At 46.2% G+C, this 22,673-nt stretch overlaps 1 protein-coding gene across 3 annotated transcripts in view; it reads right to left on the bottom strand.

Annotated features, from left to right (window-relative positions):
* Positions 1-16,518, bottom strand: part of CDCP1 (CUB domain containing protein 1) — a 49,656-nt gene extending 33,138 nt beyond the window's left edge. For 2 of the 3 annotated variants that reach the window (XM_074312512.1, XM_074312513.1), the window contains exon 1: positions 16,301-16,518. In XM_074312512.1, the coding sequence (XP_074168613.1) occupies positions 16,301-16,421 (121 nt within the window). In that variant the 5' untranslated portion in view covers positions 16,422-16,518. Of the gene's footprint in view, positions 1-15,974; positions 16,178-16,300 lie in introns of those variants that run through there. The other variant, XM_019723716.2, reaches the window with a different exon arrangement.
* Positions 16,519-22,673: the final 6,155 nt, after the last annotated feature.

The following is a 22,673-nucleotide window of genomic DNA, read 5'->3' as shown; positions in this document are numbered from 1 at the left end:
GAGGACAGTCAAATCAAGTTCAAAGAACAACGTTAAAAGGAACTTGTGTGCACTCCTAGTCAACCCGACTTGTTGGAACCGTTTATCACAACGAGACTGTTGTGTCCACCTATTCCACTCCCACCCTCGATCCCAAAATTCCTTAGGAAAGAAGTCTAGATGCAGCGATGCAAGTTCTTTATTTTTCTAAAGTAACTGAACTACCCTCCACAGGGGACACTGGTGAACAACTGCCTGCAGGGCTTGTGCTGGGAATTGTTTTTCTGAAGAAGTGAAGGGTTTGCAGGGAGCCACCCAAACGCGACTGTTGTATCTTCCCTTCTAGGATGACAGACACACGCCACGTTAGAGATGTACGTAGGTTAGAGACCCACGACTAGGCTGTAGGCTCTGCCGGGGTCAGTCGGGAGCAAATGGACACATCTAGGTATAAATCCTTCAGGGACTGTGGCCACTTTAAGGCTTCTTGCCAACCCGAGACACGAACTTTAACTCCAGATCGAATGGAACTGTGCTGTGTGGATGGATGATTTCAAAGAGAACCACAGAGGGAGAGAAAGCTGCATAAAAACAGACTTGCAACAGGGGAATTGCAAAATTAACAAATATAAGTCAGTTTATGACCACTGTAAATAATTCATGATATGCTAAAATGCCACAGGGCCAATTTAAATCATATTAATATTTTATGAAATGTTAAAAAGCTCCATTTTGTCAGACTTTGAGGTGTGTGTCATGACAACCATGAAAGTCACTGAGGATCACAGGGACGGATGGGGACGAGTCACAGGGTCAGATTAGAAAACCCATCGGGTATACAGGCTCAGGGACATGCACAGATGGTGGCCCACCTACTAAATGTTTAGAAGTTACTGAATTTCCAATTTCTTTAGTGTTCCCACTCTAGAGGACTTCAATCCAATGGTCCCACCTTGCCACCAGAGATTTAATAGTTGTTTAAGGTTTCCTGATAAAAGTTAGCAGGGAGATGGTTAAACAAGAATCCACACACAAAAAACGACATGTTGTATGATTCTATTAATATCAAGTTCAAGAAGACAAAACCCTATTTATTGCTTGTATAAGAGAACCTCTGGGGGGGGCAGGTATGAACTAGGAAGGGGTGCTGGAATGATACACACACAAGAATATTTGTGTATATATATATGTATCTACATATGTAAAATTTATCAAGCTGTACACTTAAGATCCGTGTACTTACTGGACTCAATAAAACAATTTTAAAATTCAGGAAAACTGTGGCTATTTGAAACTTTCTCTAATAAGACGCTCAACCCTTCCTCTGTCCCTCTATGTACACACCAAACCCTCCCAAGTCCCCGTCTGTGCCTGCAAAGTGCTGGCCATGGGGTCTCCTGACAAACGATTCAGTCTCTGCTCTTAGGGTACAAGGTCCTGCAGAGCCCACAGTTCCGCTAAGACAAACTGTTTGTTTGCACAACTCTGAAGATGGAGGAGAAGAGGCTGTTGGCTTCTGATGAAACGGTCCTCACCTGTGGTCTGAACCCTGCGTGCAGTGATGCTGGGGCAGGAGGCCCATGTCCCCGGGCCTCATGAAAGGAGGGGCCCTGGGGTGTGACAAGACTTCCTCCAAGCACAGGGTTTGAGTCAAATACACTAGGACGTTTACAAAGCAAGCACTGGAATTGGGAGGTATGCGTCACTTTTGTGTGTAAGGACGGGGAGGGTGAAAAATAAATAAAAAACAGAAACAGTGCACTCATCATTCTACTTCTCACAAATAAGCCTGCAAACATTTCTTCCCCATTTTTTTTATTGTGGTAAAGTATACATAACATAACCTTTACCACGGTAACCAGTTTTAAGTGTACAGTTCATTGAGTCCATTCACATTGTTGTACAATCATCACCACCATCCATCTCCATAACGTTTTCATCTTCCCAAACTAAAGCTCTGTACCCACGAACCCTAACTCCCCATTCCCTTTTCCCCAGCACCACTGTTCCACTTTCTGCCTCTAGGAATCTGATGGCTTCTGGAAACCTCATCGTACAAGAGGAATCATACAGTATTTGCCTGTTTGTGTCTCATTTATTATTACTTATTATGCTACGTGGAGCATAATGTAGGTGTGTAACGTAGGTGTGCTTCACTTTTAAACCTGAGCATTGTTAACCACTGATTTGAATAATGACCAAAAATTGAGCAAAACTACACAGGCTTCAAGTCATGCCGATACATAATAATCGCTTTGCTTGAGAAGGGGGAGGAATTTTTCTTTAAGCCAAAAATGATGTCAATAACTAGAAAATTCAAAAGATTATGAAAAATAAACCGGAGCCTTTCCCTGAAAAGTGAAAATCTGCCAGAAGGTCACTCAGCCTGCTGGCCACCAGCGCTCAGAGAACTTTACTTTCCATTCGTGGCTACAGATTGAACAATGGGTTCCAGCTTGGGGACAGGCGCACATAGCTACTGTGTTTCCCCGAAAATAAGACCTAGCCGGACAACGTATCTAACATAATATAATATAAGACCGGGTCTTATATGAATTTTTGCTCCAAAAGACGCATTAGAGCTGATTGTCCGGCTAGGTCTTATTTTCGGGGCAACACGGCACCTCGAGAAACGTCCTGACAGGCAGGATTGCATTCTTTGGTGATTGAGAGCAATATAAAGGAAAACCTTCCTACTTGTCTGAACATCAGCCATGAGCTGCTTAAACTAAAAATAAGTTAATTTAGAACGGGCTTTTCCAGATGCGTCTATCAGCCAATTTCTACCTTATTATTCATCATCCCTCAAAGGACAATGTGAGAGTCGGAGGTCGGGGGTGGGGTGGGGTGGCAGGGAAATGCTTCATTATTAAAACTCCCACCTTGGATTTAGTTCAGTCTGCAGCTTTGAAAATCCACTTATGAGGGAATGGGGAGGGGTGCAGAGAAGGTTCTAGCAAGACAGAGACCTGTTCTGGGGGCCATTCGAGCACTGCCCTCCATCACTCAACCTGATGTGAGAAACACTCCCTGTTTCATGAGCAGGGTCATTTCAGTCATTGGTTGGGCCCATGCTTGGCTGGGCCACCTTAGACACGCCACCTACCTTACCTCTCTAAACCACAGGTTTCTCACCTGCAAGATCAGGCCAAATACATGAACTGTGTGGGACTTCAAGTACTGGGAAGAGATCATATGTGTAGAGCACAGAGAACGGATCTGTGACGGCCAGATCCTTACCATCCCCACAGAGGGAACAAAGCTCCCAAAACCTCTGAACCCTGTGGCCTGCAGAATCCTAAGATGACCCCAGTGACCCAGGCCTTTGAGCATGGGAGGGACTCTGAATACGATTGCACATCGCTTGTGTTATGCTGTGTGGCCCAGTTGACTTTATTTATACTGGTGGGGCTGGCCCAATCAGATGAGTCCTTAAAAGAGACTGAGCCATTCCTGGAGAAAGAGATTTGAAGTCTGAAAAGGATTCAAGATGAGTGAGACTCGCTGTACTGGTTTTGCAGTTGGAAAGGGCCATGTGGCAGGGAATGTGAGTGGCCTCTAATTGCTCAGAGCTGCCTTGGCTGTCTGCCAGCAAGGAAAGGGGGACCTCAGACTACAGCCACAAGGAATTAAATTCTGCTACAACCATGGGAGCTCAGAAGAGGACTCCAAGCTCTAGATAAGAACGCAGGCTGGCCAACATCTTGATTTGAGCCTTGTGAGAGATTGAGCAAAGAACCCATCCACGCCTAGCTGGACTTTAGACCTATAGAATGGTGAGCTAATTAATGGGTGTTGTTTTAAGTCCCTAGTTTGTGACAATTTGTTAAGCAGCAACAGAAAATGAATATGGAACTTGTAACTAGATGGGGTACCAGGCAGGACCTGCTGAGCTGCTCAACAAAAAGGGTTTAGACAAGTGTAAGGTACTGTGTCTGACAGCAGGTCTCCCCCTCTGAGCTGAGTTACCATTATGGAAAGGGTAATGCCAAGTAGACAGCCTTTATGGAAATGTCCATCAATGAGGATGTCTAAAAACATTGTATTTACTATAAAACTTTAGCGTCCATATTCTGGAAGGTGACAGGGAGAGAGGTGTGTGAATGGGTCAGGGAGAAGGTGACGCTGTGGCCAGAAGAGCTCATGGCTGGTCACTTCACCTAGCCGTGTAGGCAGCTCAGGTGAAAACCAGAAATCAGGGTGAGATCCAGTGGAAACCTGGCCTCAAAACCCAAAAAGCACAGAAGTGTGAGGCTGTGGGGGCTGGCGGAGACTGAAGGCTGGTGGGAGGCAGCATCTAGGAATGATGGCGATAACTTACCAGCCCCCAATTGTTCCGCATTTGCCATGTGCCAGCTACTTTCTATACATTTCCTTTAGGTAAACTTTCAAATTCACAACTGGGAAGGCACACAGCTGAGATTCAAACCCAGGACCCCCTGACTCCCAAGCCCACGCATTGGCTGCTACTTTAAGATGGCCACCCTCAATGTCACAGGCTGCTAGGCAGCCCGGGTCCAAGTATTCATCCCAATCCTGGCTAAGGAGAGGCAGATGTCAAAGAGACTTCTTTCAGCATGTACCATTCACTCAACACCACCAACACAGAGAGAAGTGTGGGTGTTTTCCCAATACCCGCTCTGAATAACCACCCCACCCTTTGCCCTCAAACAGAGGTTCCTGTGATCACAGAAAATGTTCCGTAGGTAGGAAGGAAGCCAGTCATCCCAAACAAGACTGCCTATAATGAACCTCTCCACTGACCTGGAATCTTCCCCCTCAGCGCCCCTACTCCAACTCTTCCTCATGACTGACAGGTCCCGGACAACTAGGGATGGCATCTGCCCATCCTCTCTGCATCTCTACCACCTCCTTCCCTACCTTTACTCCTGATACATTGGCAGCAATCTACACTCTGCCTTTACCATTGTCTGGAGGATGACCACTAGCTGACCTAGTCCTGCCCCATCGTTGGGGCAAGTGGAAGAACAGACTGCAGCATCCTCCTACTGCCGCTAGGATGTGAGAGGAAGTGGCCATCTGGGACATCAGCCTCCAGCAAGTGTCAGCTGAAAGAGGGTGAAACTGGTATTGGGGGGAGTCTTAGGTCTACCTCTTTCTTAACTGCAAAGGCCCAACCTCTTGGTCACTTAGGGGAACATGCTTTTCTCACCCAATGGAACCAGGATGGCCCCTAGGTGGTCAATGAGGAGGCCCATTATGGAACATGTTACATCAGAGGATGGTTCTTATGGAAGGTGTTATGTCAACAAAATTACAGGTGTCATATCAATGAGAAGGGCCATATATGGAAGAAATTATTCAACAAGGACAATCATTATGAAAGGTGTTATGTCCATAAGGATGGCTGCTATGGAAGGTATTGACATGGAAGGTGTGAAATGAACGAGAATGGACATCATTGGTGTTTGGCCATCATGAATAAAGTTATCTCAACTAGGATGGGCATTATTGGCACCCGGACAGTACCAGTGTTGGAACTAGCCAGGGATCTTAACATAATTATGCCAAAAATTCAGGGAGGTAAAAACTAAGTTGAGGGACCAAGAATGCGGAGACAGGGGGTTTTGAGAAGCCTGGTCCCAAAGCACATTGTGTTGGCAGTTGGAAGGAAAAAAGTAGATGGTTATTCCTGAAAGAGAGAGAGATTGTGGTTCAGAGTACTTTCGTTTTCAGGAACCACATTTCTTTCTCCCAGTAGGAGTTGTTTCTAATACTAAGTACTATATTGCCAAGGAAGAAAGAGGAGGCTGGAACAAACCTCAACTAGAAAGTCCAGAGTAACGAGGCATTGAATCCTCATTTTACTACACTCTGCTTTGCTCCAATAGCTGGTCTCCAGTTATAAATCATACACTAAAGAAGTACACTTAATTCCATTTTTCCAGCTGGCGGATCACTTAGCAAGTTGTCTTTTCATAGATATCAAAACAAAACAGCCTGTAGGATGATTGGTAATGAACGACAGAGTCCCACTTGTGCTCCAGGGCCCATCTCAAGGTTTTGTTATGACGTCTCACAGCCCTCAGACAGCAGGAGACCATCTTGTCCTCCTCCTCTTGTCCTGCCTACAGAAGCGAGTCTCCATCCCCAGCCTTTGCTGCAGTTCTTATACACATGTCTTGTGCTGCACTTACCACACTGTACAGTGTCACAAACTCAAATGCTTTCAAGGGCCCAGGCAGGTCATATAAACGAGCAAAGCTAACATAGTGAGAAGGGCCTTTGTTGACTCAGAGGGTGCATGCTCTACTAAACACTTTGTATTCTTTTTTCAAAACACATCAAGCAGAATGGGGTCAAGGCCTCCAAACCACCCATTTGTATCCCCCAGTTCACATGCTTGGTTCCCTTCTGGGAAGTGAGCCCCTGGAAAGCTCTGTATGTCCACCATCTAGCACAGGAGACCTCCACTATCTGTGAAATGAATGGAATTCATTACCAAATGACAGCATTGGGCTAGATAATTTCACGATATTCTAGGCCAAAATCAAATTCGTTCGGCCCACTCAGTGCTAGGCCCTAAAAGTGGACAGAGGTTTAAAAATACAGTAAGTTGCTCTTCAGGAAAAGTTGCTCCAGTGGAGAAGGCAGCTTTGGTCCTTAGTTCCTTGATTCCTAGTGACTTAGTGCTTCTGCTCCCCTCCTGCAGAACCAAATTCTTGCAGGAAGCAACTGTAAACTTTTTTGAAGCTAGGATCTACATTCAAGAAATTTGTTTTTTTAACACAACAAAACTATTGATTGATTGCTATACTCATACCTGGATTTGATTTTTTTTTTTTTAATTTAAAATTATTTTTAAGGCAAAACTGTGGTGCTAAAAGGCAAATCACTTGTTGCCAAGGGCCAAGGGGCAGGGATTGACTGCAAAGGGGTCTGGAGGAAGTCTGCGGGGTGATGGAAACGTCATGCCACGCGCTTGAGATTGCTCACCCGATAGTGCAATGGAGATTGGTGCGATTTTATGGCAGGAACGTTATACCTCAATAAAGCGGAAAAATACATTGTACATTTACATAAATAATACATGAAGCACAAAGTGAAAAAAAATGAGACGGCCAGTAAAACATATTTGTCTTACCTTGAATCTGGTGGTGTTGCCAGAGGCAACCACAGATGGGAGTTTCTCATGTGTCCTTCCACAGGTAATCTATGAAGATGTACCTGTAATCTATATGACACCCCTATTTTACTTTTTCATTTCATTTTGCCAAAAGGTAGCACATCATACTCACTATTGTGAACCTGGTGTTTTCCTCACCATAATATATCTTGGGGGTCACTCCACATCAGTATACTGAGAAGCTACCCCATTTAAAAAAAAAGTTTGCACAGCCTCCCACTGTTTGGATGGACCATAATTTATTTACCCAGGCTTCTAACAACATTTGGGTTGTTTCCAGTCTCCAGCTGCCAGGGCAAGGAGCAGCAGATGCTTATCTAGAGTTTCAAAGTGCCAGTGGGACACACCGTTCCCTGAGTCCCAGGTTCCTGGCTGGGACTTGGATTGTATTCCCACAGAGGCAGAGGCCAAGGAGGCTGGAAGATGCTATTTCAAGGGTTCACTGGGTTGTGGTGGGCTTCCAACCTCAGCGCTGTTTACAATTTGAAAAATGTCTTCCATTTTTCTGACAACATTGAGAACTTGCTCCTGACAGATTTAGCCCAAGGCTGGAGTGCCAGATAAGACTCAGCAACTTTCAGGCCAGTTGGGCAATCCTTCTCTATCTTTCAGTGGGATTAAAGGCAGGAACCCTGCCAGGCTCCACAGAAAGATCCAGTTCTGGTTTCACAGCCTGGCACACTCCAGCCTCATATCGGTTTATGACACCCGCTTACAAGGGTTGCTGTAATCCCCAAAGCCCATGGGGGCGTTTTCATTCGTTTCTCCCGTGCAGTTGGGCATGACATGTAAGTTACGTAAAACTGGTCTGGTTAGTTCCCTGGCTAACAGGAAGTGTGTGTGTGTGTGTGTGTGTGTGTGTGTGTGTGTGTGTACGAGCTCCTGCGCAAACGATTTTTTAAAATTATTTTTTTTAGTTTTTCAATTACCACTGACACACAATATTATATTCATTTCAGGTGTACAACACAGACTTGCAAACAATTTTTAAAAGCTCGTTCCAGAGTCACTGAGAACATTTCTTGCAGTTTTCAATCTAGCAGCTACACTTGTAGGCACTTCCCCCAGATGTCCTCATCAGCGTCCAAAGGCAACGGCGCTGTTATAGCAACGGAAGTTCAGTGTCTAGTAGCAGAAACCTGAAAACAACCTCCCGGCTCCCAAAAGCAACCTGGTCACACAGACTCTGGCCTGGCAGACTGGTTCTGATTTTCAGCTGTTGAAAATCTCAATGTTCTTCTCAGACCCGACTCAAAAACTCAAAGGTTAAGAACAACTCCCATTAACTGAGGAAACTGTTCCGGGCCTGACACTGTGCTGAGTGATTTACAGACCTTATTTCCTTCAGACTTCCAGCTGCCCGCCGGGTGAAGCCATCCCTAAGGACACTGAGTCTTAGTCAGGCTAAGTAACTTGCCCACATCACCTAGTTAGCAAGTGGTGGAGTCAGGATTTGAACCAAGCTTTGTCCAACCCCGCAGCTTGTCTGAATGAGGTTGTTTCAAAAAAGCCGGCAGGTAACTGTGAGCCCCGTGAGATCTCTGGCTGAAGTCCTCCCATTTCTTTGTCCCTCTCCCTCCATCAGTTTCCAGTCAGGCATCTGAGCCCTTTGGGATGCGCGGTCTGAGGAAATGAGAAACGCAGTGGTGAGCAAGAACCTAGAAGCCAACAGTGACTGAGAGATGCTGGGTCTGTGCTCAGAGATGCTTCAAAGCCAAACTCCAGTGACACTTGTCAGCAGGGAGGTCAGCTGTGAGGACGGCCCACCGCCACTGGCTGAGTCCTCCTGAGACAGTGTCCCAGGCCACCTGAGCCTCCAGCATAGGAGTAGTATAGACTTCCAGGGGGAGCAGCAGCAAGCTTGTGGCCTCTCCTCCGTGGCTGGCATGCCACTGCACAGGAGTCGAGTGTCTGTCTGGGTCCAGGAGATGCCCTGAACCCTTCCAACTCAGGGGCTTCCTCTCACCACCTCTCCATCCTCTGTGATGTCCTGGGACCCCTCACAAACACCTGTGAATTGTTCTCAGAGTAAATATTGTTGCAGCCAAACATCCTTATTTGAAATAGCACGATGCTCCTGCCAGCAGACCACTAACAGACCAGTATCTGAATGAATCTGGCACATGTCTGGACAGACACCATCCTAGCCCAGCTCCCAGCTGACCACACACTTGTTGCAGAAGCCTCCTCATGGCTCCAAGTGTCATGTGACATCACGCATGGCCAACTGGGCCGCCCCCAAAACAAAGACAACAGCCTGACAAACTCCGCGTGATCTTTGGAAGCAGAAACATGATAAAACTCATTTCTGGAGCCTGTCATTTATCGTCCCAGATAAAGGCAGCAGATTGGCACCTCCAACCTTTCTGCAGAAATGACACATTTCACCCAGAATACTTTGATCTCTGTCATGGAGGGTAGGGAGTATTTGCACTTCATTTAAAACTTGAAGTTATACCATCTGTGCTTGTGGAACAGTTTTAACTTGTTTTTTCCCAAGCCATTTGCAAATGTATTATTTAAAGATGTTCACACTCAGAAATGAGGCATTTAATGGCCTCGTAGTCAAGCTGCAGTTCCTTCTGGCATAATGGATGGCAGGTCCAAGAGGACAGCCCCTCCCCGGCAAGGTCAGACCAACAAAGCTTTCAGTGGTGCCCTTGGCTTGGGCTCCACTCAGGAGAGAACTGATATGTGCAGATTCTTTTTTAAGTGCAATCATTGAAGAAAGAACTTTACATTTCATAAAAGTTTGTGAAGTGAAATGTCTGTGAAGCAAATTCTGATTTTGTGCTGTATTCTATCACCAGTTCAGTGTTACTGTTTAGAGAAAACCAAACCAAACCAATGGAGTTGATATACGTGGAGCGACATGGTTATAATGGGAGAGCACGCAGGACAGTGCACAGTCCCTGTCATGATAATAGTGCTCCCAACAAACTGTCCTTCACACGGGAGGTCTCTGCAGAGCCACACCGTGACACCAGTATATCCAGGGTGAACTACTTCCTTCCAGGCTTTTATCCTAACCTCACGCGAGATATAGACAGAAAGACAGCAGGATAACATGACTATAGAGTCACACTGTACACACACACTACTTCATACCCTGCTTCTTTCACTGGTTCACAAGCAGTTCTCCATCATTTGTGGATGCCCTTGAAAGTTGCTGGGAATGGGGTGGAATTCCTGCAAACCCACTACATCCCCACCCACTCCTTCAAGGACACGCGTGTACAGAGACCAGCAGAGACTTACGAGCTTGTTCTATGCAGTGAAAACCCCAGGTGCTGGGTAAGGCAGAGATGAACATGGAATGCATGGATGTGAGTGAACACAGAAGCCACCTGGTGACGCTGGTGGAGCCAGAAAGTGGCAGGAGGCTGGGTGCCCAGATCCCTGCTCGGAGGAGATACCCTGTTTGGGATCTTATATGAGCAAGAAATAACCATCTATTGCTTTTGAGTCATCACACACATTTGGGTGGATGTGTTACCGCAGCTTAAAGTGTGTGACACCTTAACTATTCGATTCATAAATGTAAAAAGTCAGTAAGAACAAATTACTCATCAACATAAAACACGAGAAACTACCAGAACCCACGCCTGTCTTCAGTCTTCTTGATACATCACATTCTGATCACCTGACCAAAAGTAAACATTTGAAAGGAAAACCAAAACACTTCCCTCACCTAAAGCTTAGGGTTAGTTTCAAATGGAAAGATGAAAGGGCGCAGTGAACCGCAGTGTAGGGTTAAGAGCCTGCACTCTGAAACGAGACTGCCCAGACTCACAGCACCACCACTTATTAGCTGGGACCTGGGGCAAGTTGCTTCACCTGTGACTCACTTTCCTCCATTTTTCTTTGGCACTTTCTGCACAAACCCTTTTACCCAGGAATTCCTCCTCCAGGAGTTCCACCTACATCGAAACTTGTCCATACACCCAACAAAGTCAACGGCAAAGATGGTCACTGAGGCTGTACTTATAGTAACAAAAGACTGAAAACAAGCGATCAGTAAGGGGCTGCTTAAATATAACCTGACATTCCCACCGCAACAGAGATTACGCAGCTGTCAAAAAGAAAGTGACAACTCCTTATGTTCTGATACGGAGTGAGCACCAAGATGGATTGACAAATGAAAAAAACCAAGAAGCATATGGGGACATCCTATACTGTACACTATATGAGCCTGCTTGTGTAGAGAAGGTGATATATTTATAAACGTCTACATGCATAGAATTGCTCAGGAACAATGCACAAGAAACCGTGGCTGCCTCTGGGAAGAGGCCCGGGGTCAGAGATGGAAGGGGACATACCTTTTCCTACACATCATTTTGTACTATTTGAAGTTTTGTTGCCATGTACAGGTAATTATTTTTTGAAATACAGTTTTTAAATTGTCTGAATATTTAAAAGCACATCTGCATCCCTAGAACAAATATGAACACAGTACTCAGTAAGTACTGATTTTTATTTTTAAATGAAAGAAAACGTCTGGAGTGCAGACACTGCCTCTAAGACTAGCAAATGCCCACCTGGCACAGAGGCACAGCACATGCACTGGGGTCGGGCTCCCTGGGCTGCCACCTCAGCATCACTACACACCAGCTGGGTAACCCTGGGCAAATTACTTCACCTCTCTGTGTCTCTCTATACAGGGAGGTACTAAGAGTACTTGCTGGAGGATGGAGAGCTAAATGACTAGCAGGTCTACTACGCAAGATCACCTCCTTGGTTTACATTTTCTCAGTAAAAAAAAAACCTTAGTTTTTATTATGCAAACACTGCAGAACTTAACGGTTTCATCCACCAAAGTTATTTTTGGCCTATATCTATTTAGGAAACATGTATATTTATCTCTCTGAACACAATGCAACATTTCCCCCCCCTTCTCCCTCCCTCACCCCCACTCTGGTTGAAGCCGTTGTTTCTCAGTCTAGTTGTGCGGGACACAGCTCCCTGGCCCATGCTGGTATTATGAGCCTTGCACACCCCGGGGCTGAGGCAGTCAGCACACAGCAGCCCACGATGGTTGCCAGCCACTCACGCCAACCTCCACTGCTCACAGCAGCCCAGCTCCAGGGAGAGCTGTTGTTCACAATCTTAACTGTAGACGGCAGAGCTTACTGGCCCATGTCGGAATCGAACCGGTGACCTCGGCATTAGGAGCACGGCACTCCAACCACCTGGGCCACCCAGCTGGCCCCTCAATGCAACGTTTTAAACAAAATGATGGGAAGAAAGTTGTGACTTACATTTCCAATATAATAGGTAGAGTGACAGGACCAAGTGGAGGTGCCGGGAATATCAGCGAAAAAGGTGCAGTATGTTACTCCACATAAATCAACTGTTCGTGAAGAACCCTATAAGTGGTTTGGCAATCCAGAAGTGATGTCTTCTGTAAAATAGAAGAGTGCCTGGCACAGAGCAGATGCTCGCTATGTGTTAGCTGTGACAACTGGGAGTGAGTAATTTTAAAAACGGATGTACTGGATACAAACCCAAGGCTACAAAGAAGGTGAGGAAGGGAACTTGGCTCTCCTTGCCTAGTTGTCTAGAATGTTGCCAGCTGCCCAGGAGAAGGTGATGGGCTAATTACAAGGTTGTAGGAAGTGGTCTGAAATAATTTGATTGTGGGATAATTTTTATAATTTAGAATGATAATTAAAGGGTGTGAATTTTTCTTATCACCCAGGTAGAGAGCCTTAGCCGTCTCCCACGTCAGGGGTCTTTTCATTCCCCACAGCATCCACCCACCTTGACCTCAATCAGGCCATTCTGATCAGCAAACCCTGCACACTGCCCACTCCCCCTGTTCAAAACCAGGTCAGCACTGCCGGGCAAAATCACAAGTGAGGCTTGTGTTATAAGCCAAAGGACTCAGTTCTATTTTCTTTTGGCAAAATAAACACTGGGGACTATCAGTACCATCTAGCTGGGATGCTCCTAAGATTCTTGAATATCCATGAACACATTTGTGAACTAGAGGGAGGTAAATGCTTCTTCCATAGATGCTAGTGAAACAACAATGATGACAGCCTGGGAGAGTGTAGAAAACAGGCATTCACACTGTTGGCCCGAATATACACCAGAACAACAGGACAAGCTCTCCACAGGACAGCGTGGAAATATGTAAACGCCCTAACATTTTCTCTGTTCTTCATCCCAGCAATTCTACTTCCAGAATTTTAGCTGGACAAAATAGTTGGGAATGCGCAGAACAATACAACCGCAAGAACACACTCTCAGATATATCAAAATGGGACAATCCAGCTTATACTATTTTATAACCTTGACACAAAGGCAACATCATTTCAAGTCGTTATGAAACCTGTGCTACATACTTTTTAATGTCTTTTCACTGAACAGACCTATCAAAATTGATATAAGCAGTCTCCTATTGTTGGACATGTTCTATTTTTAATAGGAAAAATGGAAAGCAACCTAATTGTCCAACAACAGGGGACTGGATAAGGGCATGGTCTCATTTTTCATTTTACACACACACACACTGAGACTGTGCACCAAAATGACCATGATGGTTTGCTCACAGATGATTTTTCCCCCTTTTGATTATACTCATATTTATTGCCAATTTTTCTACAACAACTATATATTAATATTACTTAAAATATTTTAATTACTGTTTTCAACTTCCTTCCCCCACAATGAAGCCTGGGAGAACCCCTAGAAAGGTTGTGTATGTGTGAGGGGGGCAAGGTACAGTCATCAAAGACGAAAGGGCAGCATCTGAGGTGAACCCTCTGACTCCAAGTCATGCAAACCTGTGGGGGTGAGGGGGAGGGTGGGACTCATCAGTCCTGCCAGTTACACATTCCAGACAATAGCCAGCAGCTCCTCAATATTTGAAGAATGACGAACACACACTCAGGGTGAGCAAACACTTCACTTGATGTCTGCTCACATTTCTGGCACAAAGCAATGGCAGCAAGAGTGGGGTCACTGACCCTGATTTTGGTATCTGAGTGGTTCTTGGAAAGCCACCAAGTTGAGGTTTTAATAAGGCTATGATTCCAACGTAACCAGTCCGTCACTCTTGGAAGTGGGGGAGCTGGTAAGAATAGCAAACTCACACAAATGCACCACACCAAGACACAAACTTTCCTTTACTCTTCAGCTCTGCCGTGAGGCCAACTTCATTTTCACTCTGGCTTTCTCCACCCTTTGAGGACCGACACCAGTAACTTCTCAAAGGCCCCCATGGGGGCCAACCCCAAGACCTCAACAAAGCAGAGGGACTAGGTGAATGCTCCAATCACAAAGCCATATCCCTCAGTTAAGTCTGGCAATGTAGCCTCACCGGGCCAGTTCCTGAGACCACAGACGGGAGCTAAGAATGGGAAATGGGAAAATTTTTAGGCTTCCTTGTATTTATACACGGAACCATGAGATATGGCTCCCACAGTCAAGAAATTCCTGGAAGGGACTCCACTGGAGCTACTGGAGACCAAATGCCTGCCTTTCCAGGCCACAGGGAGAAATCAGCCGGTAACAGAAGCCAGTTCAGGACAGGCTATCCTTGTCATTAGTAATGCTTTGATCACACATTTTTCTCACACACATTTTCACTCATTAAATTACTCTTTATTCTTAAACTTACATTTTTCTTCAAAGGAAATCTTGAAAACTCAGTCTTAAATTACAGTAAATATGCACGCAATATTTTAAAGGCCATCTGTGGGGACAGAGCCCCAGGAGCAGGGTCTCCCGCACGACACCATCTTACAATGTTCTATGTACTTGGCAGCAGTAAGTATGTCACCTGATGCTGTAGGAGAAAGAAACCAGGAAGCGTTCCTGTCTCGGATTTATGATGGCAGTTACCGAAAGGCCCAAGTTCACCTCACCCGCTCAGTTTTATTCCTTAATTTAATGTACCCTAATTTACCGACCTGTCAAACACAAACGCCCCCTTAGATTCAGCAAAGGGTAATAATCGAAGACCCAAACCGCTTCCTGGATAGCTCTTTACAAAACACCAAACCTGTGCTAGTCTCAGGACAGGCCTCAAGTTCTGACAAGTAACCAGGTTATTTACTGTCTTGATACTTCCAGCACCCACGGGGCACCTCCTTGCGCCCCCCACTCAGAAACACAGACAGCTGGGATGCGGTGGTCCCTCCTCCAACGGGAACAGCTCGAAATTCACACATATCTCAGGGACGCCGGGCTCTACCGGCCCCCTTGTGCGTCAAAGTTCACTACACCAGGTGCGAGGGGCAGGGGCATGGGGGGGCCTCGGCGCTTTCCTCTTCTATTCATGCTCTTGATTTCAGGGGCGCGAGAATGGAGCGTGCGGACAGAAGAGGCGATGCGATGGGATACTGAGGCGCAAACTTTCCTCGCACCTTCTCCCTGGCCCAGGCGAGGAGGTAGAGGGTGGGCCAGAGAGCAAAGTTCCCTCCCACGCCCAGCCTGCCCGGAGCCCACAGTCATGCAGGTAAAGACCCGGAGCGCGCGGCGCGCCACCTCGGGCGTCCGGAGGCTCCCCTTCCGCGCGCTCTTTTCTTTTTCTGGGTCGGCGTCGGGCTCATTCTCTCGACTGCGGGTCTCCTGGCTCGGGGACATTCCCACGTGCCCCGGCCTGCGCCCAGGTCGAGGTCGCTCGGAATCCAGGAGGGCACCGCCACCATGCCCGACGCGGCGCGCCCCGAGGCCGGGAAGTACCGGGAACCCCGCGCCATCTGTGCATCCCGACGGGGCTGTCCCCGCTCCTACTCTGCACCCTCCTCGCCCGGCGCACCTTCGTCCCCTCCCCGCCTGACGCAGGCTAGCCGGCCATTCGGCCACTCGGCGCCGCGCGCGCTCGTAGACCCGCACTCACCCGCTCGGCGTGGCAGGAGCGCGGCGCCCAGCAACAGGCCCCCCAGCAGTGCGAGTGTAACCCCGCAGTTCAGGCCGGCCATGGCTCCGAGGATCCTCGGTCGTGGTGGGGAAAGCGACTGTGGCCGGTGGTTTGGAGCGGCGATCGTGGGCGCCCGAGCCTGGAACCGGCTGCGCGGCGCCCCGCCCCGACTCGCTCACCTGTGCCAAGGGAACTGGAGCTGGCGGGACCTTTCCCCTCCCCTCTTCCCTCCTCCCCTTCCTGCTTCAGCACCCGCCTTTCCCGCCCGGGATGCTGGGACTTGTCCCCACCTTCCCGGGCTTTACCTCCCTCTAAAGGCCGAGAGTGATCAGGTCTTTTTGTCTGAAGGCGTGAAGGTCCTGCTTGGCGGAAGCCAGTCTGCCTTCCCTTCGCGGTCCTGAAGAAGAAGGCCAAAGTGCTCCCCATTTTGCAGGGAATTTTTGTAGATCACCCAAGCTCTGGCTTCCTCCTCTGTTCTCTTTCTTCTGCTACCTGACCTGGGTGGAGGCTCACTGGGTTTTAAAGCCGGTGCCATAGCTGCTCTTTGCAGGACTAGGAGCCGGCAGCCTCCTCCAGGCGCTCCATCTGCAGCATTTCTAATGCTCACAGCAACCCTTCCACATTACGGCTGAAACAGACTTGCCGAGTTACGCAACCTGCCCCGGGTCTCCAGGCCAGTGAGTAATTTAGAGGCAGGATTTGACAAGACAGGAAGGGTTTTCCACAGATGGAACGGCTTTGTTAAATTTATGAAGGACAAACGAATGAGTGAGTGAATAAATGCACGAGATTGGAAAGGGCCAAGAGAAGAAACCCAAACAGGTCCACAAAGGGCCCTTTCTTGAGTTGTGAGTGGAGTACTCCGTGTGGTGTGGACGGTGGGCATTTAAGCCAGTAGTTGGGCAGTAAAAAAATCATTGGCACAGGGCTCCTTTCCCTCCTCCCACCTGCAGGGGTACCTCCTGTCTCTGGCTTCTGTGGGTTCTCTTTCGGTTCTGTAGGCTACACACCAAGTCCAGGGTCGCAGGGCCACAGGAAGCGGCAGCGGATGGTTGGGGACTCTCAGCTAGCAGACCATTATTCTTCCAAAATGACTCCATGGACTCCCTGGGGCTACCTGTGCCTGGGGGCAGCCAGAAGCTGGGCCAGAGTCACCAGAACAACCTGGGAGGACGGACACAGGAACCAGATCATGTGCAAGAGCATCAGTCTATAATCCACCCCCAACTTCTGTTTAATTCTTGGGGAAACTGAGCCTCTTCAGGCTATCCCTACTCTCATTGAACAAGGTGATACATCATTTCTTAGGAACTTCACCTCCTTCCTTCTCTGTGTCTTCAATGATGAGAATAAAGCAAACTGCCCTCAGGAAGCCCACAGTCCATGAGGAGGCAGAGATGTCCAAACTGTGTGGGACATGACGCTACCCAGCCTTGACCTATGGAAGGGACTGGATTGTGAACTGAGGGGACCTCAGAGTGTATCTCATAGTCCACTTTCCTCATCAGGCAGATAGATGAGGGAACTCCATCCTAGAGAAGGAAAAGGATGAGAAAAGTGGGGAGGCTCGCCCACAGAATCGAAGGAAAATTCATCAAGAGAAAGAAATCTTGAATAAATCTAACATCCTTTAAAAATGTTTGTGCTGAAGGAGAGTGAAAGCAGATTTTGTTTTTTTCTAATTCTAAGCAGGCATCTATACCCCAGCAGATGCTAGCATTCATAACACCATTGTTTCCCACACATAATAATAACGATAATCATAATAAAAATAATGATATAGAGTAACAGTGTTGAATTGAAAATATTAGAAATATTGCTTGACAACTTTAAACCTAGTGAACAAGTTATTTCATTTCTCCAAAGTTTACTTAACTGGCCTCCCTGGGATAGTGAAATTAACTTTCTGTAAATGACTCAAGAGTCAATAATTCTCAGATGTGAAGGATTAGTGATGGTCCCAGACAATGGCAGCAAAGAGAAAGAGATTAAAAAAAAAAAAAAAAGGGAGGCATCTCAGTATCCTTTGCATGACAACCTAACTATTATACATAGTTGAAGTCAAGATGTCTTGGTTCCTGGAGTGGAGTGTGAGCAAGCTTTGCCAAGGTGTGGGAATGGTTTGTCTTTACAAATATGGCTGAATGGAAGGAGTCAATTTTAAAAGATTATTTCTGAACTAGAAAAAAATTCAGGCAGCTACAGTCTGTTGCTAGAGGGAAAGAAAGACAGATTAAAGGGTGAGGTTTTTTTTTTGCTGTTTTTTGTTTTGTCTAATATAAGTAACATTTTATTGCAGTAAACAATGAAGGAACATATTGGGACACTTCAGGCTAAAGCGAGTTAAAAGAACTAATTACTCAGTTTTCTCAAGTTGCTCAAGGGGGCTTCCCTCGGCTTGATGGTGATGTTATACTATTAAAGGGTGAGTTTAGGAACAGACTGTTCCATGTGATTTTGACCCCTCCAGAAACCCTACAAAAGCTACAAGACAGGGATTTAAAAAGAAAGAAAGAAAAGGCATAAGCCTACAAAGATGGGGAGAAAAGAGAGAAAACAACAGCAAAATCTTCTTGGAAGCTGGAAAGCAGATGCATAAGTGGTAATTGACTTAGGAGCCTGGAGACAGCAGAACCCTAAGTCAGTAGTGGGGGAAATAGAGAAATAACATGATTTATACAGTGGGATTCTTTAAAAAACAAAACTAAACTAACAGAAACAATAACAACAACATCAAAAAACAACTCAGGAACTAGCAGCACAAAGTATTCTGGGTTAAGAGGGTGAGGGAGGGGCTAAAACGAAGCCAGGGAGAAAGCTGTCTGAGAAGTATGACAGTGAGATTCCTGGAAACTGTCCTCCATTCCCTGTGGCTGGGCAACTGCTCCCTCCTTCATCCCAGCAGAAGTCTCAAGTGTTGTTTTCTAGAGAGTTAAAACTGAGGGATTTGGGCTGAGGAAAACCTAGGAAACATTCTGAAAAATAGGTAGAGAAAGGGAGCATATGCATTCTAAATGCTAAGGTTCGCAGACCCCTGGCCCCTACTTGCCTCCCAGAATGCACCAGAGAGGGCTTTACCATCCATACTGGAGATGAAAAGAGTATTCTGGGTAATCTGACCAGCCCAAGAGGCAAGACTTAAAAAATACACACATTAATCCCCACCAACAGGCTAACTAGAGCCCTACCATAAAGCTCCCAGTTGATAAGCCCCACCAATTTTTAATCTCTTACTTTAAAACATGACCAGACAATCAGGATTTCAAGACATCTGAGCAAAGTGTCTAACATGATAGAGTCAAAATCAACCAACTAACCAAACGGAAAAAAGCAATGAGGAAAGAGACTATATAAGGAAAAGAAATCAAACCAAAACATTCATTAACTTCCTTAGATAGCCGACAACACTGCATCTGTGAAGCAAGAAAAGCATGTTATAAAAAATGAATATTCAGGGACCCACAAAAGAGTTTTTGGGAAACTTTAAAAAATCGTAGTAGATATTTAAAAGAAGAAGAGTTGGAATATCTCCCAAATAGATAAAAATAGGAGAGAAATGTAAAGGAAATTGGAGGCTCAATTCAGGAGATGGGTTTTCTAGAAAGAGAGAGCAGAAGAAACAGAAGACATTCTCAATGATAGAATTCAAGAATTTCCCCAGGCCTGAATAACATCAGTTTCCACATTTAAAGACTCATGGAGTGTCAGCACGATGGATAAAATAGGTTCACATCAAGGCACATCACAGTGAAATTTCAGAAAGCTATGAACAAAGAGAGGATTCTGTAAACTTCCAGAGGCAAGAAATGGGTCTCATGCAAAGGAACAAAAATCAAAATGGCTTTGGATTTCTCAACAGCAACAGTGGAAGCTGGAAGACAATGAAGCAATACCTTCAAAATTCTGAAGGAAAATAACTTCCAACTTAGAATTCTATACCCATCCAATCTATCAATTAAGTGAGAAGGTAGAAAAGGGGCACTTTAAGACATCCAACACCTAAAACGAAAAAAACAGAAAAACCCCAAACAACAAACTCTCACACAGTTTTTCTTAGGCAAATACTGGAGTATGTGTTTCATTAAAACAAGAAATGCATGAAACACAGAGAGGAGTGGATACAGTTTTGTGGGGATAAACTTAATCACCTTAAGAAAAAGAATACAGAGTTACAAATAGAAATGTGAAAAAACGATTATTTATTTAGAATGAGGAAACAAATCACATAGATTATAAATTTGAAAAAAAATGTCACAAATCCAGAAAAATACCATTATATTCTTACTATTAACTTGCTGGTAACTTGCTTGCCACATAAGTTCATTTCTTCAGATCATTTTACCTCGTTGATGCATTTGCTGTTTCTTCTGGAACTGTCAGACTTCATCATGACAAGATGCATCAGATAAGCTAAGATGCAGTTTTGACTCATTTAGACGCATAAAACATGTGAATCCACACAAATACTCACTGTTCATAGAAACACTACAGTGTTGTGCCCTACAAATGCAGGAATTCTTATAAGTTCTATTTGTGTGATTCCTATTAAATACAAAGAACAAAACAGTATGGTACATTTATAATTTACATGCCTCATTACCCCTTTATTTCTGACAGAAGAAAACCCCTTCATTTTTTATAAGGCATAATGAGAACTGAATGTTCTGCTTAAAATTTTAGTTTTCATGATTGAGAAGAGTTGTCCACGGACTAGCTTCTGGCTCTCTCCATGTCCAACTTGATCGCTCCTCCTCCACTGCCCACGTACTTCGGGTGTTGGGCTCTGTACACATGCTCCAAATGTGATACCACCTCTGGCCTTGCGCCTTCTGGTCATCACAGCTGGTGAGTCAGCCCAGTGGGTGGGAGGGGCATTGCTGGAAGCTACTACTAAACGAATGTTGACTGTAAATATAGCCCACTGAATTCCAATCAAGTGTATCTCCCATTCACCATCCCCGAGGTCAGATCGCCAAATGCCCACAACCACTCAAATGCTGCATTGCCTAAGGGGAAGTGTGATGGAGGGGAGAACTTTCTTTTGCAGTTGAAATAAAGTGCGTTTGCAAACTTTACAAGGAACTTATGACCAGGTGAGCACATGCCCTTGGAAGGGGCTGCACAGTGACATTTGAGCTTCCATAGCTTCATGATTTATCTGCCTCTGGATACAGGAAGCACAAAATCCAGTCCAAGGGAGAAGCAAGGAACTACCAGGGTGCTGTGCACACAACTTAGAGCGCCCGGCAGCTGGACTGAGTCAAGTTGTAAAGCATGTGGTCAAGGCTGGGGGGGAGGGGGTCCTTCCCAAGTGAACAGACAGGCAGAGTAAAATCAAATGGAGCCATTACTTTTATTGATGAGATCCTCCAATAATAACGGTGTTTGGCCGAGACGCACACACCCCACACCTCAGCATACCTGTGCTCTCCAGGTGCACCCGAGCCACATACAGCTGAGCAAACAGAGACAGGAGCCTGCACTGTGGAGTGGCATGGCAGCTCTGGACATATACCTGGATTGCCACACAAGAGAGAAATAAAGTTTGTATTTTGAAGCTTCTGTGATGTGGACTTCCAGTCACTTGTAACTGAACCTCACCCTAAGGCAAGCAGAGGACATTTTTCTGACGCCATGGAATGTTGAAGGGAGAGCAGACTTAAGTGGTTCACTGCAAAAAGGAACTTGACCTAAATGGGTGAGGGGGAATGGCTCAGCGACTTCCAATTCTTCAGTCAGATGTCTGGGATTCAAATACAGGCTCTGCAACTTACTGCCTTGGGCAACTCCTTTCATATCGATGTGCCTCAGTTTCCACCTCCGTAAACTGGGGCGATGAGAGGGCATCCTTCATAAGGCGTTGTAAAGATTAATGAAAATATATGTGACACATTTAGCACATAGTAAGTGCACAATAAAGTTGGCTGAGTTTGCCTTTGTCCAGGAGGTTGGCATGAAAGGAGTGGGTATCAGCTTGGTGGGGGTGGAAGCCACAGGGCTGGAAGAGAGAGTTCCGGAAAGAGAAGTCTGGAGACAAACTTCTTTAGGATCTCATTCAAGCATGAAAGGGTCAGCTCCAGAATGAGGCCATTGTGACCCATGCCAGGTGCCTGGCAGCCACCCTGGCCTGTGCAACGGGCCAGGACTTCATCTGGTTTGAACAAACGGAGGGAGGCACAGCTGTGAATCTGCAGCTTCTCAGACTTTGCTTTCCAAGTGATTAAACAAGTCAACAAGGTGGAGATTCTTTCAGTGCATGGACAGCCCTTACTGTCACTGCAATGCCAACTACTGCCTGAGGGAGCAAAGGGTCCAGGCACGGTTTGGGCAGAGGCCCCTGTGTGAACCTGGAAACGGAGTTTGCCGTGAGCTGGGGCTGAGATAGGTGTTCCTGGGGATGATTACTTTGCCAGGTACATTGCCCCAGGGGGAATCTCATGGTGCAATTTCAGTCCTCCGGATGAGTAAGACAAATAAGGAAAGTCCTCGGGGACCAGCTAACCATGGTGTTGTGGACGGGGGCTGAGTGAATGAGATTCTACGTGACTCAGGAACTCGAGGATCTGCATGACTCAGGAACTTGCCAGAGGCAGTGAGCACCTTCTGTCATCACCCTGAAGTTACCTGGAGCCCAGGGACCCACACTCCATCACCTCCCTAAATTGTGCCACCTAGGAG

This window comes from Rhinolophus sinicus, linkage group LG10, assembly GCF_036562045.2.
Source record: "Rhinolophus sinicus isolate RSC01 linkage group LG10, ASM3656204v1, whole genome shotgun sequence".
Classification (NCBI taxonomy): domain Eukaryota; kingdom Metazoa; phylum Chordata; class Mammalia; order Chiroptera; family Rhinolophidae; genus Rhinolophus; species Rhinolophus sinicus.
Note: the sequence above shows the minus strand (reverse complement) of the source record. Positions and strands in the feature narration are given on the sequence as shown.